Here is a 12695-nt window from a genome sequence, read left to right as displayed (position 1 = left end):
AATTTTAACCTTGAATTATGACATGGACCCTTGAAAATTAGTCATCACGATTTGAAAAACAATTTGAATTACTTAAATCTTTATGAGTCTTTTTAAAAACCAATGAAATTTTGAAATATTTTAACCCCCAGTTAAATAGAATATTATTCTAGGTCTTCTTTCAATTTCATATATTATCATCTACTATAAATAACGGAAGGGGGTATTGGATATGGGATTCCAATGGGTACTTGTCAAAGCTACATCATAGAAACAACCCTAGTACTAGACTTTGTTTAAAAATGATAATTATAATTGCAGTTGCCACATGCCAACTTATTTGACATATATGAAGTACCAAGAGAAAATTCTAACCAGCCATCCTCTTGCCCTGCCAAATTTCAGCCTGCCACAACCCCAGATTTTATGACAGACGAAGAAGCTAGAATGTGGCAGAAAGACAGACAAAAGAAAGACAATCACAATCAAAGTAAGTCATTTACAAGACATAATGTGACAGAAAGACAGACAAAAGAAGGACAACACCTAAAATGAGATTTCTTTTGGTAATCGCTGCATCAATTTCAAAGTTATGCTTTAAAAATAATGGATTTCTACAAATTTGTAGCGATAAAAAGAAAATTTTGAAACTACTATGTATGGTAAGATGTGGTGGTGTTGTAACTTAGATTTTGTCAGTAGGATAATTACAATTTTCAACATTTCCTGTTGATATAAATAAAAAAACAATTTTAGGAAGTTCAATTATTATACATTTATGAAAAGCTATTCATTTTGATACTTATTTAGCAATAACTTATGCTGTGCTCTGTAAATAATGCCACAATGCTTTTTTGTCATTTATAAGTTAGGTATTTCTAGACTACGGGTTTGAAATTAGAAGGGGCCCACTCGCCAAGAGCCCCTAAAATTTGGTGTGGGCTACTTAAATTTCTGAATTTCTTATATAGGCTACAAAATTTAAGCTGTGAGCTACCATGCCAAAATTTTAACTTCAGTCCCTGGACTAAGTGTACATATTTAAGATTACATTTCATAAAAGATAGAAGTTTCTCTTCAATTAAGTGTTATATCAGTCCAATGACAAAGTAGAGGCATCCGTTCATTTTTAATAACCGTACGACAGGAAGTTATCTAAGTAAAGAAATTTCACTATGATCATGATGATAATTCTTTTCTCAAAATTGTGCATCCTTAACCTATTGTGACAAATCTATCGCAATAAAGACTTAAGTGGTTTTTAACCAAATGAAATATCTTAAGAAGAAGGATTCTTTAATATGCCCCCATGCATATCTGATTGCTGATTGTTGATATTTGAATTTATTGACAATTTTTCTCAACTTGGGGCAATTTAGACCTTGACTGGTTATATATAAACACTTGTAGAGGGCATTAAGATATCAACTAGTTATCTTGAATTTTGTTGTTGCTGCCTAGACACACACCCCACACGTGTTTTGTTTAATCTTACTTCTTGAATACTGTGGATTCATGTATTGTGTGGGTATAAATTTAAGAGGATGGAAGAAAAATTTTGTTTTTTTTTGTGGTGGACTTTCGGGTTTTAACAAATTCTATATAAAACCCTATATTAGGCCAGACTTTTTTTATTATCTGTTTAACGAGATCCGCCGACTCCACCTTTCCCGATTTTAGAATAAAAATAAAAGTAGTGCTTCTTACTTTTATTATTATTTTTCCCGCCAACTGTTACGAAATCCTCAGAAAAAAATAAAATGTGTTGTTCACGATACTCGCTTTCAGTCAATTTCGTTATCGGTAATATTTAATTTTTGCCAAGTCAATGAAAAGCAATTTTCATTTAAAAGTAAAGAAATTCAAGGCAAAAACGATATATTTTCTTCTAAAAGATTTTTAAGCTGGTGGCATGCTTTTCATACTTGTTACACGAGAGCGTACATCAAATCATTCTAACTTTCGGCAAAATCAGTTATTACTTCATCAGAACTTGATGAAATTAGCCTAAAATAAACTTGTCATCCATGTATTGCATCAGAAACGTCATATTCCTTTCCAAATAGCGTATTAAACATCGTTTATTTTTGTAAATTTTTCTTCGTCCGACATTTAAATTTGTAGAATTACGGATCGGAATCGGGATTTCATCGGAAACGGACCCGCTATGACCGAAATCCGGATTCTTGCGATAATGACTACAGACGCATGAATGGCACTGCTGACAGACAAAAATTGATCCCAAAAGAGAAAATTACGCATCCCACACGCATTAACATACTTTTGGTTAGATCTTCTTGATTAATGTATATATTTCCATGTATAAGCATTGTTTCAATTTATAGGTTAAAGTTGCTTAACTCTGGGACTATTACACCAGAGACATATATACACATGTGTATATATATGTCTCTGCATACATTAAGAGGTTCCTGACTGGGTGACTGGTATATACATATATAGTGTATATGCAGCGAGGTTGATATATTTGAGTGGTGCCATGGATCTATATTTAAGTGGAAAAACAGAATCAAAACATAGTTTTTATGTTTATATTAATAGAAGGGTTAACCAGAGACATATATAAACTATATGTATTTATATTTCTCTGGGTTAATATACTGGTCTGTTCTCATTTCATTGTTCTTGTATTTTGATAAATTCTAAAAAAAAAAAAAAAAAAAAAAAAAAAAAAAGTCACTTATAATGGTTTTATTTTTATTTTTAGTGTCGACTGGACCAATTTTGCACTTTTATTTTTTTTTTTATTTCGCCCCCTCGACCCTAATTTTTTACAAATTTTCTCGTTAAACAGATAAAATAAAAAGTCTGGCCTTAAATTTGTATTTTGTTTAACTCCAATTTTTGTGGCTAACCTTTATCCACAAAATCAAAGTAAATTATCACACCACATAAAATATTGAATTCAGAGTAGTTTCTTTTTTCCTGTAAATTGGCTATTCAGAATAACATAAATTCACTAAGTTATTTCTTTTTTTTCTCTCTTTTATAGTTGAAAGACGAAGGAGGTTTAATATAAATGATAGAATTAAAGAACTAGGAACTTTGTTACCAAAGACTATAGATCCGTAAGTATCATTTTATAGGTTTAAAGGATGATTTCAAAAAGAATCAAATTGCATGCTGTTGACCTACTTTGTCTGATTTCTAATTTTGTATGAAGAAATATGATACTGACCATGCCCGTAGCCAGGAATTTCCAAGGGGGAGGGGTATTTGGACTCACGAACTCAACTTTAACAGTGATTATTCAAACAGAACGTTGACTTTAACAGTGCTTTTTTTTTCAAGGGGGTTTTGTCTGAACCCCCTGGCTACGGGTATGCTGACCTTAACTTAGACCTTCAAAGCTATGATAAAATATTGTCTGCTTTGGTTATGGTGCATTACTTTTGTACCACAGTACTAAGATTTGTAAAACTTTGTATGTAGAAGCATCATAGAGATGCCTCTCATTACAAAATCAGGTCATGCCAACCTTGAACTTAACCCTTCACAAACACATCTACTTATTTCTGTTTGGTTCATAACCATTCTCAGAAGATCTCAGTTTAACTATGCTAAGTTAATTTAAGTCTGTGTACAGATTCATTATTGGAAGGTGCTTTGTCAGTAAGATTATCATAATTGTTCCTTTGACCTATGACCCCAAAGAAGTTGATTGCCTTCTAACATTGATATCAGCTAAAATGGAAGTGGAATGTCAAACAAATATTGAAATAAATATGGACAAAATTACATAATGTCATTGTCTCAATACTTTATATCAAGACATCAACTAAAATGCATGTATGGGTGGTTTTAGTCTTGCTATGCGGACAGCTCCAGTTTTTACTTGGCCTGTTGCATTTTTCTCAGCACCTGTAAGTCATATGCCATACTGAGAAAGAGGTTTTTAAGATCCCTCAACATTTTATTTTTATCGATATAAACCTTGTGGTACACCTCTACATTATTGTACATGTACCTTATTATATTGGCCTATTGATGGATTGACGTAAAGATTTCTGGACCTGATTTCTAGTTCTGATCATCTAGAGGAGGGGCCTTGGTGGCCAAGTGGTCTAAGTAGCTACTACAGTAATCACTAGCCTGTCAACACTCAACACTGAGGTTGGGAGTTTGACTCCAATCTTAATTGACTAGGATTGTCAGTTTTCCTATCGAAGGTCGGTGTTTTTCTCTGGCACTCTGGCTTCCTCCAACAATAAAAACTGGCCGCCACAAAATAGCCTAAATGTGGTGCTTTAAAAAGTAAAACACCAAAAATCAAATCATCTAGAGGAAAATATATGATAAAAACAACCTAATCTAAAAGGTTTTCTAAAGCAGGATAATCTAACTTCTTGAGATTCATTATTACTTGTGGTATACCAACTGATTTTGTGGGTACAGGTGAACCATAAATTTAGATGTTCAAAGAAGTTCACATTTTCTATAAGCTTGTATGCAGGGTTTTTTTTAAACCACAAAATCAAATATTGAAGAAGTCACAGTATTAAGCTTAGTAAGATTGTTTACTTGTAAAATCAATATTGACTTGCTGTGAATGAGAAAATACTTTAATTTCTCCCATAAAATGTTAATGACATTCTATATAATGACATGGTCATCATACAATTATGTATTTTACATTTTAAAGTAAATAATCATTAAAAAAATTACACCAGAAATATAGTATGAAATTTAGCTACATAAATAGTGTAATTGTGAGAGAATTTAGATATATATACTAACACAAAAGCTTGGTGGTCAACATGATAAAATTGTCATTAAATGTAACGATAAAAGGGAACTAGTAAATTTATTGTGCCAAAAAAAAATCTCTTCACAGAGTCAAGTGTTGTTACATTTTCTGTATGGCATAATGCTATCAGATAGGTTAAAAAACAAGCCACTTGAATCAGGTGACATTTTGTCAATTTTTAATTTGTTTACACTTACATTGTGAGCTCTAGATTATAAGTAATGTTTGATGTCTTGTGATGAATGAAAATTCCAAAAGTCCTTGTGGCAAAAGTAATAATTCAGGGTTATTACCTTCGGTCATGGCCAGATTTTAAGATATTTTATTAAAGTAGGACAAAGCAGAATTCCTCACACCACTTTATTTATCATGTTTACAATTAAGATTTCCTAATCAATCAAATGACAAGTTTTGATCAAATTATATTGAGAACTTTGATTTATTTTAACCCTTGAACTTTGCACAAAGTTTTAATATGTAAGTGTGTGTATTGTTATTTCCTGATTTAGTAGGTTGGCATATTAAAATTAAAATTGAATAAAAGTAAGGGGCACCTGTTAACATACATCTTTATTGGAAAAGATTTAAAATATGAGAAATGCACATGTACATGTAGAATCTAGACTAGAGATAGGGATAAGGGTTACAGAACAGGAATAATTGAATAAGAAAGAATATTGGAGAATGGGCAACAAGAGTCTAAAGTAGAAGAATAGGGCCTTAAAAGTAAAAGAATATTGGAGAATGGGCAACAAGAGTCTAAAGTAGAAGAAAAGGGCCTTAAAAGTAAAAGAATATTGGAGAATGGGCAACAAGAGTCTAAAGTAGAAGAAAAGGGCCTTAAAAGTAAAAGAATATTGGAGAATGGGCAACAAGAGTCTAAAGTAGAAGAAAAGGGCCTTAAAAGTAAAAGAATATTGGAGAATGGGCAACAAGAGTCTAAAGTAGAAGAAAAGGGCCTTAAAAGTAAAAGAATATTGGAGAATGGGCAACAAGAGTCTAAAGTAGAAGAAAAGGGCCTTAAAAGTAAAAGAATATTGGAGAATGGGCAACAAGAGTCTAAAGTAGAAGAATAGGGCCTTAAAAGTAAAAGAATATTGGAGAATGGGCAACAAGAGTCTAAAGTAGAAGAAAAGGGCCTTAAAAGTAGAAGAATAGGGCCTTAAAAGTAAAAGAATATTGGAGAATGGGCAACAAGAGTCTAAAGTAGAAGAAAAGGGCCTTAAAAGTAAAAGAATATTGGAGAATGGGCAACAAGAGTCTAAAGTAGAAGAAAAGGGCCTTAAAAGTAAAAGAATATTGGAGAATGGGCAACAAGAGTCTAAAGTAGAAGAATAGGGCCTTAAAAGTAAAAGAATATTGGAGAATGGGCAACAAGAGTCTAAAGTAGAAGAAAAGGGCCTTAAAAGTAAAAGAATATTGGAGAATGGGCAACAAGAGTCTAAAGTAGAAGAAAAGGGCCTTAAAAGTAAAAGAATATTGGAGAATGGGCAACAAGAGTCTAAAGTAGAAGAAAAGGGCCTTAAAAGTAAAAGAATATTGGAGAATGGGCAACAAGAGTCTAAAGTAGAAGAAAAGGGCCTTAAAAGTAAAAGAATATTGGAGAATGGGCAACAAGAGTCTAAAGTAGAAGAATAGGGCCTTAAAAGTAAAAGAATATTGGAGAATGGGCAACAAGAGTCTAAAGTAGAAGAAAAGGGCCTTAAAAGTAAAAGAATATTGGAGAATGGGCAACAAGAGTCTAAAGTAGAAGAAAAGGGCCTTAAAAGTAAAAGAATATTGGAGAATGGGCAACAAGAGTCTAAAGTAGAAGAATAGGGCCTTAAAAGTAAAAGAATATTGGAGAATGGGCAACAAGAGTCTAAAGTAGAAGAAAAGGGCCTTAAAAGTAAAAGAATATTGGAGAATGGGCAACAAGAGTCTAAAGTAGAAGAAAAGGGCCTTAAAAGTAAAAGAATATTGGAGAATGGGCAACAAGAGTCTAAAGTAGAAGAATAGGGCCTTAAAAGTAAAAGAATATTGGAGAATGGGCAACAAGAGTCTAAAGTAGAAGAAAAGGGCCTTAAAAGTAAAAGAATATTGGAGAATGGGCAACAAGAGTCTAAAGTAGAAGAAAAGGGCCTTAAAAGTAAAAGAATATTGGAGAATGGGCAACAAGAGTCTAAAGTAGAAGAATAGGGCCTTAAAAGTAAAAGAATATTGGAGAATGGGCAACAAGAGTCTAAAGTAGAAGAATAGGGCCTTAAAAGTAAAAGAATATTGGAGAATGGGCAACAAGAGTCTAAAGTAGAAGAAAAGGGCCTTAAAAGTAAAAGAATATTGGAGAATGGGCAACAAGAGTCTAAAGTAGAAGAATAGGGCCTTAAAAGTAAAAGAATATTGGAGAATGGGCAACAAGAGTCTTAAGTAGAAGAATATGACCTTAAAAGTAAAAGAATAGAGAAATAAAGACACCCCTCCCCAATCTTCCACTTCTACAGACTCCAATGAAGTGGACAGTTTTGATATATAAAATATTAATAAATCAAGCCCAAAGAGACTTACGAGAGTAAGATAAATGTAAAGCCAAAATTTGGGATATATTTCATCTGGGTTTTTAAGTGCTTTTATATATGATTCATATTTCGTATGTAATAACAGTAGAAGCCAAGCTGTCATAAATATGTTTGTAAACAAAAACATTGAGGTCAAATAGAGTTTCATAGCAACAGAAGCTCTACAAAATATTTTAGTAAACAGTCTAAGGATATATGTCAAATCAATAGTTATGTGTCCTATTTACTATTTGTCCTACAGTAGGAACAGGTTGTTTTGTAAACAATGGTAACATGTGTTTTTGCGAGGATGATTCATGAAAAGTTCACTGTCCTAGTGATAACTATGTGATTCTTTCATTGGATTATGTTTCTAAGTGTACTACATTGCATACATTGCAGTGATATTAAGGGGAGATAATATCTGTTGTCATAAACCAAAAGTAATTTGATCGATCTGTCATAAATGGTAGATAGGATAATGTTTAGAATATGTTTTTTGCAAAAAATGTCTTCAATTCAGAATGAGATATAAATTCTCTAATGTTTGTCTTAGAAACATTTAATAGCGTAAATGAGCATACATCCTAATTGTGAAAATTTGGTTTGGTTTTACTGTTGACACAATTGTCATGGCTTTAAAAAGTGATGCTGTTTTGAGGTTACTGTCATTATTTTATCATTGGCTTCTTTTAAGATCAGGCCTTGCCATCATAAAATTTATGTATGATAATTGTACACAGACTAAGGAATCAACCAATCAAAACACTGGATTTGTTGTTTCGGGCACACATTTTATACTTCAAGTACTGAGTTAAGTTTTATGACATAGAAAGGTGTAATAATGTCTGGTAGCTTGAGGTATGAAAAAGCATAATTATATGAATCCATAGTTTGATCAAATAATATTGGGTGCATCCAATCAAAGGCATTGATAAGAATCATAAAGATATAGTATAGTTTAAATGATGTTTATGTATTATCTCATACTTATTTTCTGTGGTTTTTTTTTCAGAGACATGAGACAAAACAAGGGCAGTATATTGAAAGCATCAGTAGATTACATCAGAAAACTCAGGAGAGACCAAGAAAGACTGAAATATGTGGAAGATAGACAGAGGAAGATGGAATCAGCAAACAGAAAGATGATGCTGAGGATGCAGGTAATACAAAGTTTATAAGAAGAAGATGTTTATTTCCATTAAATGGGCTCACAAAGAGCATAGTACAATATAAGACATAAATAAGACAATAACAAAAAGAAACAACAATAGTCTAGTATGCATACAGTTTGAGCATCATAAACTATACAATACAAAAATATATATATTCCCTCCTTTATGATATGATCCTTTCTGATTAGGAAATTAAGAATTTGATTTTTTTTTCAACACAAGTGGTGGTTTAGAACTTTTATTGTCCATTTCCTAATTTAGAAAAAAAGGTTAATCTCCCTTTTTAAAATTTATAAAAAAAACACCAAAAACTTACAGAGTGGAGTAGTTACTGTTTAAATTTTTTGTGATACAATTCTTTGGTTAGGTCCAAGGGAAGAAACTCTAGTTAACAATTATATTTTTATTTCAGCAACTTGAGTTAGTATTAAACGCCAATGGAATGACAAGTGGTATGAAGGATGATATGGATCAATTAGCCAACTTGTCAGCACAAAACGCCTTCCAACCTCATTCCTATGAACAAGAAATAGAACAAGCACCTGCTGTGATAGTGACGTCCTCTCATGGATCGTTTGAAGACTATATGGATGATAGTTCTCCTGTCAGTGGAGATCCTATGTTATCATCAAACCCAGTCAGTCCTAATTCTGTAAACAATGCTAGTGATTTATTTAACTGATGAGGAGATATGATTGGAGATCATGTGTAAGCTCTCTTACATGAGCATATCGTTAATCAATAGACTCATTACGATTTGTTCTGTTTTTGTACAGTGTTTTTCAAGTGCTAAATTTAGACCTGTCTTAAAACTTGTACACAAAATTACTTATTCTTCACTATTTGAAGTACTTAAGTTATAGTTTGGGCTAGCCCAGAATTATAAAGCTGACCTGTTGGTCAATGGTTAGGATAAATCAGCATCGACTACCAAAATGTAAAGTAAAGTATCTACCACTCTACATCTACAATGCAGAATTTTCCAAAACCCAATTAAATCCTGGCTGTAAAAATTTGTTAACATTGTTTCTTTAAACTGTTTGAAGTTGGTTCAGATGTAAATATGTATATAATCAGATTGTTATGATGTAATTATTGTTAAATAGATGACGATTTCTGGCAGTGCTAAATTATGACCTAATGACAAGTCTTTATCATTTTGTCATCATTCAATAGACTTAGGGATAGTGCAATACTACACAGAAATATTCAAAGATTGTTATTGTCATCATTACTTGTTATCAGATATTTTTTAATTGTTGCTGAATTTGTACATAAAATAAATGCAGTGAAACCTGTTCAGACCGAACCTCTTTGAGATTATGGTTGTTTCGATAAGACAAGTTTTACCTTCAAACACAATGAATTAGTCCTCAATCTTGCCTTTTTCAAAAAATCTTATGTCTTAAATTGATCTTAAGGATACTGAATTGTTCATGACTTACGATCAATTTTAAATGTAAGATTTGCTTTGAAATGAGGACCTGGTGTTAAAAAATCTAATTTGAACAGGTTTTACTGTTATGATCTCCATGTACTATATAGACATAAAAACATATACAAACTAAAGCTTGATCACCATTTATTATTCAGTTTCATATGAATTTACTGCATATTGGTACTGTTCATCAAATCAAAATAATAGTCATTCCAGATTAAAATACACTTTGCTATATGTATATGTCATTATGCATCAATGTGTCAGCCATAGATTAACTGTTTGTAAAGTTTCATTTCCTTACAGTACCTGAAAGATATAAACTGCTTTTGTTTTCTTTAACTCTATTAAACTTCACTTCCTATTGAAAAAAATTGTTAAAATTGGTTTAACTTAATTTAAACAGACAGCTTTTAACTGGATAATGTGTAATTAGGCTAAATTGATTAAAAAATGTTTGAATGGAATGCTGTGTCATATAGTTTGACATTAATAATAGTAGGTGTTGAAACCAAGGTAGCCGTACGCGTCAATGGTCTGTGAGAAAAGGTTAGAGGCAAATATTGGAAAATCAAAATGTCCATCATATTAAAGATGGACACCATTTGTATATAATTTCAATTCAGTTGAGAATATATAAGTAATTTCATTCAGATGATTGTATGTTATATCCAATGATCAACAACTTATTTAGGTTTAATCTTGTTTATGATTTGTGGTTTTATTGTAATAATTTTCTTTTTAATTTTGTATGAGTTCACAATACTTTTACTGTTGTTTGCATTCAATATCATACTGTTCAAAAGAATTATCTACATTTGACTTCTTACTTCAAATTTAACCATCTGGCAAATTTTTTTTCTTTTTCGGATGGGAGATTTTTATACTGTAATGAATATCATGCAGAAAAGGAACTAAAGAATTTAAAAAAATCAGCAGGTTTTAGTGAAACTAAACACTTGCATTTGTCTAGATTAAACTATTAATTTAATCATAAGTCATTCTGTTGTTTTTAATTATATGCAAGTGGACTTTACATGGTAACCATTTAAACCTCAACTTTTCACTGCCCACAATATATTTTGCAGAGGAATAAGTAGATCTGTTGTAGTACTGTTCATCAAAAGGCCATTAATACTTTTGGAAAAAAATAAAACTAAAAATTTGTATTAACCAAAAGCAATGGGACAGCAAGAAGTATTTTTGCTTTAAATTTTTAAGTATTTTAGTTTTTATATGCCCGTTTACGGGACATATTATAGTTTGGATAAATGGTTTCAAATTTAATGGCCTTTGAGTTCAGTGAGTGGTTGTACATTGTAGAATGTAAATGTTCAGTTATCAATTGATGTTAATGCAACTCTTATCACAAAATCTTTTCGAAATACTCAGAGTAACTTCAGAACAAATTTTATTGGTTAGATAGTTTGAAAGAGTCAAAGATCTGCATAGACAAGAAGATTAACAAAAAGTGTAGCTTTTATTACTCATCAGCATTTCGTTGATACAGTTAAATGGTTGTATACATCAATTATGATTAAAATAACTGCAATGTAACAGAAAATACAAGTGAAAATGTTTACAATGTTAAATATTTCATATGAATGTATGTAAATTTTATAATTTTCACATTTTTATGAAACCAAAGTTTTATGGAACAATTAATTTTTTTTCATTCAAAATTATGATTTGTTAGAAAAGGACACAAATTATCATGGAAAAGGTTTATGTTGTTACAAAATGATTGTATTTTACATGTAAATATGATGTTGAATTATACAAAAATTGAATAACTGTTATTGATAAAGAAAGGGGTAGAATTGACTTCACCATGTTTCATATGATGGTTTATTATAGAAGAAGAAAACTTTTTAATGTAAAATTTTAGTTGAACATTGCATTTAATGTCAAGTTTTATTTGAATATTTCTTTTAAATGTAAGTTTTATTCCATGAAATGTAATAATTTTACAATTTGTATTGATTTACATTAGAAGAAAAGGGAGACAATTTGTATTTGATTTACAGATGATGAAAGGGAGACAATTGCTGGTGCTAATTGTATAGAGATAGCATAGAGATGAAACATGTGAATATTAGATACATGGTGTGATCAATTCTAACCTCTTGTTGTTTGTTAATGAGTTAGAGTCTTAATTTTTTTTAGATTTTATACTACAACTGTTGATATTACTTGAATGGAATAAAAGATTGAAAATAAAACTTGTTTTAATTTAGTTGACAAATGTAGAAATATTTGGTAGAATTTAACCAAAGTTACAATGTCTTCTTAGGTAGGACTTTTCACAATATAATAAGTGCTTATCATGTTGAACTCAATGTGGCTTATAAGCTAACCTAGTTTCACTTAAGAATGGAGTTCTTTTATGCAGTCAACCAGTTAATAAAAGTGAGAGGTAATTTGTAATATGATGCAACATCCTTTATGTTTTAGTGATTATCCAATGGACATTTCAAGGAAATGTCTTGCCAGCTATAACAGGAGGCAATGTATTTTCCATTTGTGTATCTGTTAGTATTTTTAAGATCAGGTTTAAATTTTGGATGACAGTAGATTACCATTGAAAGAGGGGTGAAAGATACCAAAGGGAGTCAAACTCATAAATCGAAAATAAACTGACAACGCCATGTCTAAAACAAAAACCAGACAAATTATAGTACACAAAACACAACATAGAAAACAAAGGACTAAGCAACACGAACCCAACCAAAAACGGGGGGTGATCTCAGGTGTGCTGGAAGGGTAAGCAAATCCTGCTCCATATGTGGCACCTGTCGTGT

At 31.4% G+C, this 12695-nt stretch overlaps 1 protein-coding gene across 4 annotated transcripts in view; it reads left to right on the top strand.

Moving 5' to 3' along the window:
- The window catches only part of LOC143067077 (microphthalmia-associated transcription factor-like), a 40610-nt gene extending 28494 nt beyond the window's left edge, over nucleotides 1-12116 (top strand). For all 4 annotated transcript variants that reach the window (XM_076240106.1, XM_076240115.1, XM_076240125.1 and 1 more), the window contains 4 exons: nucleotides 301-469; nucleotides 2993-3068; nucleotides 8297-8444; nucleotides 8869-12116. In XM_076240106.1, coding sequence (XP_076096221.1) covers nucleotides 301-469; nucleotides 2993-3068; nucleotides 8297-8444; nucleotides 8869-9138 — 663 coding nt within the window. In that variant the 3' untranslated portion in view covers nucleotides 9139-12116. The remainder of the gene's footprint in view (nucleotides 1-300; nucleotides 470-2992; nucleotides 3069-8296; nucleotides 8445-8868) is intronic.
- The last annotated feature ends 579 nt before the right edge of the window (nucleotides 12117-12695 follow it).

The sequence above is a fragment of the Mytilus galloprovincialis genome, chromosome 1 (genome assembly GCF_965363235.1).
Source record: "Mytilus galloprovincialis chromosome 1, xbMytGall1.hap1.1, whole genome shotgun sequence".
NCBI lineage: Eukaryota > Metazoa > Mollusca > Bivalvia > Mytilida > Mytilidae > Mytilus > Mytilus galloprovincialis.
This window is presented reverse-complemented; position numbering and strand designations above follow the sequence as displayed.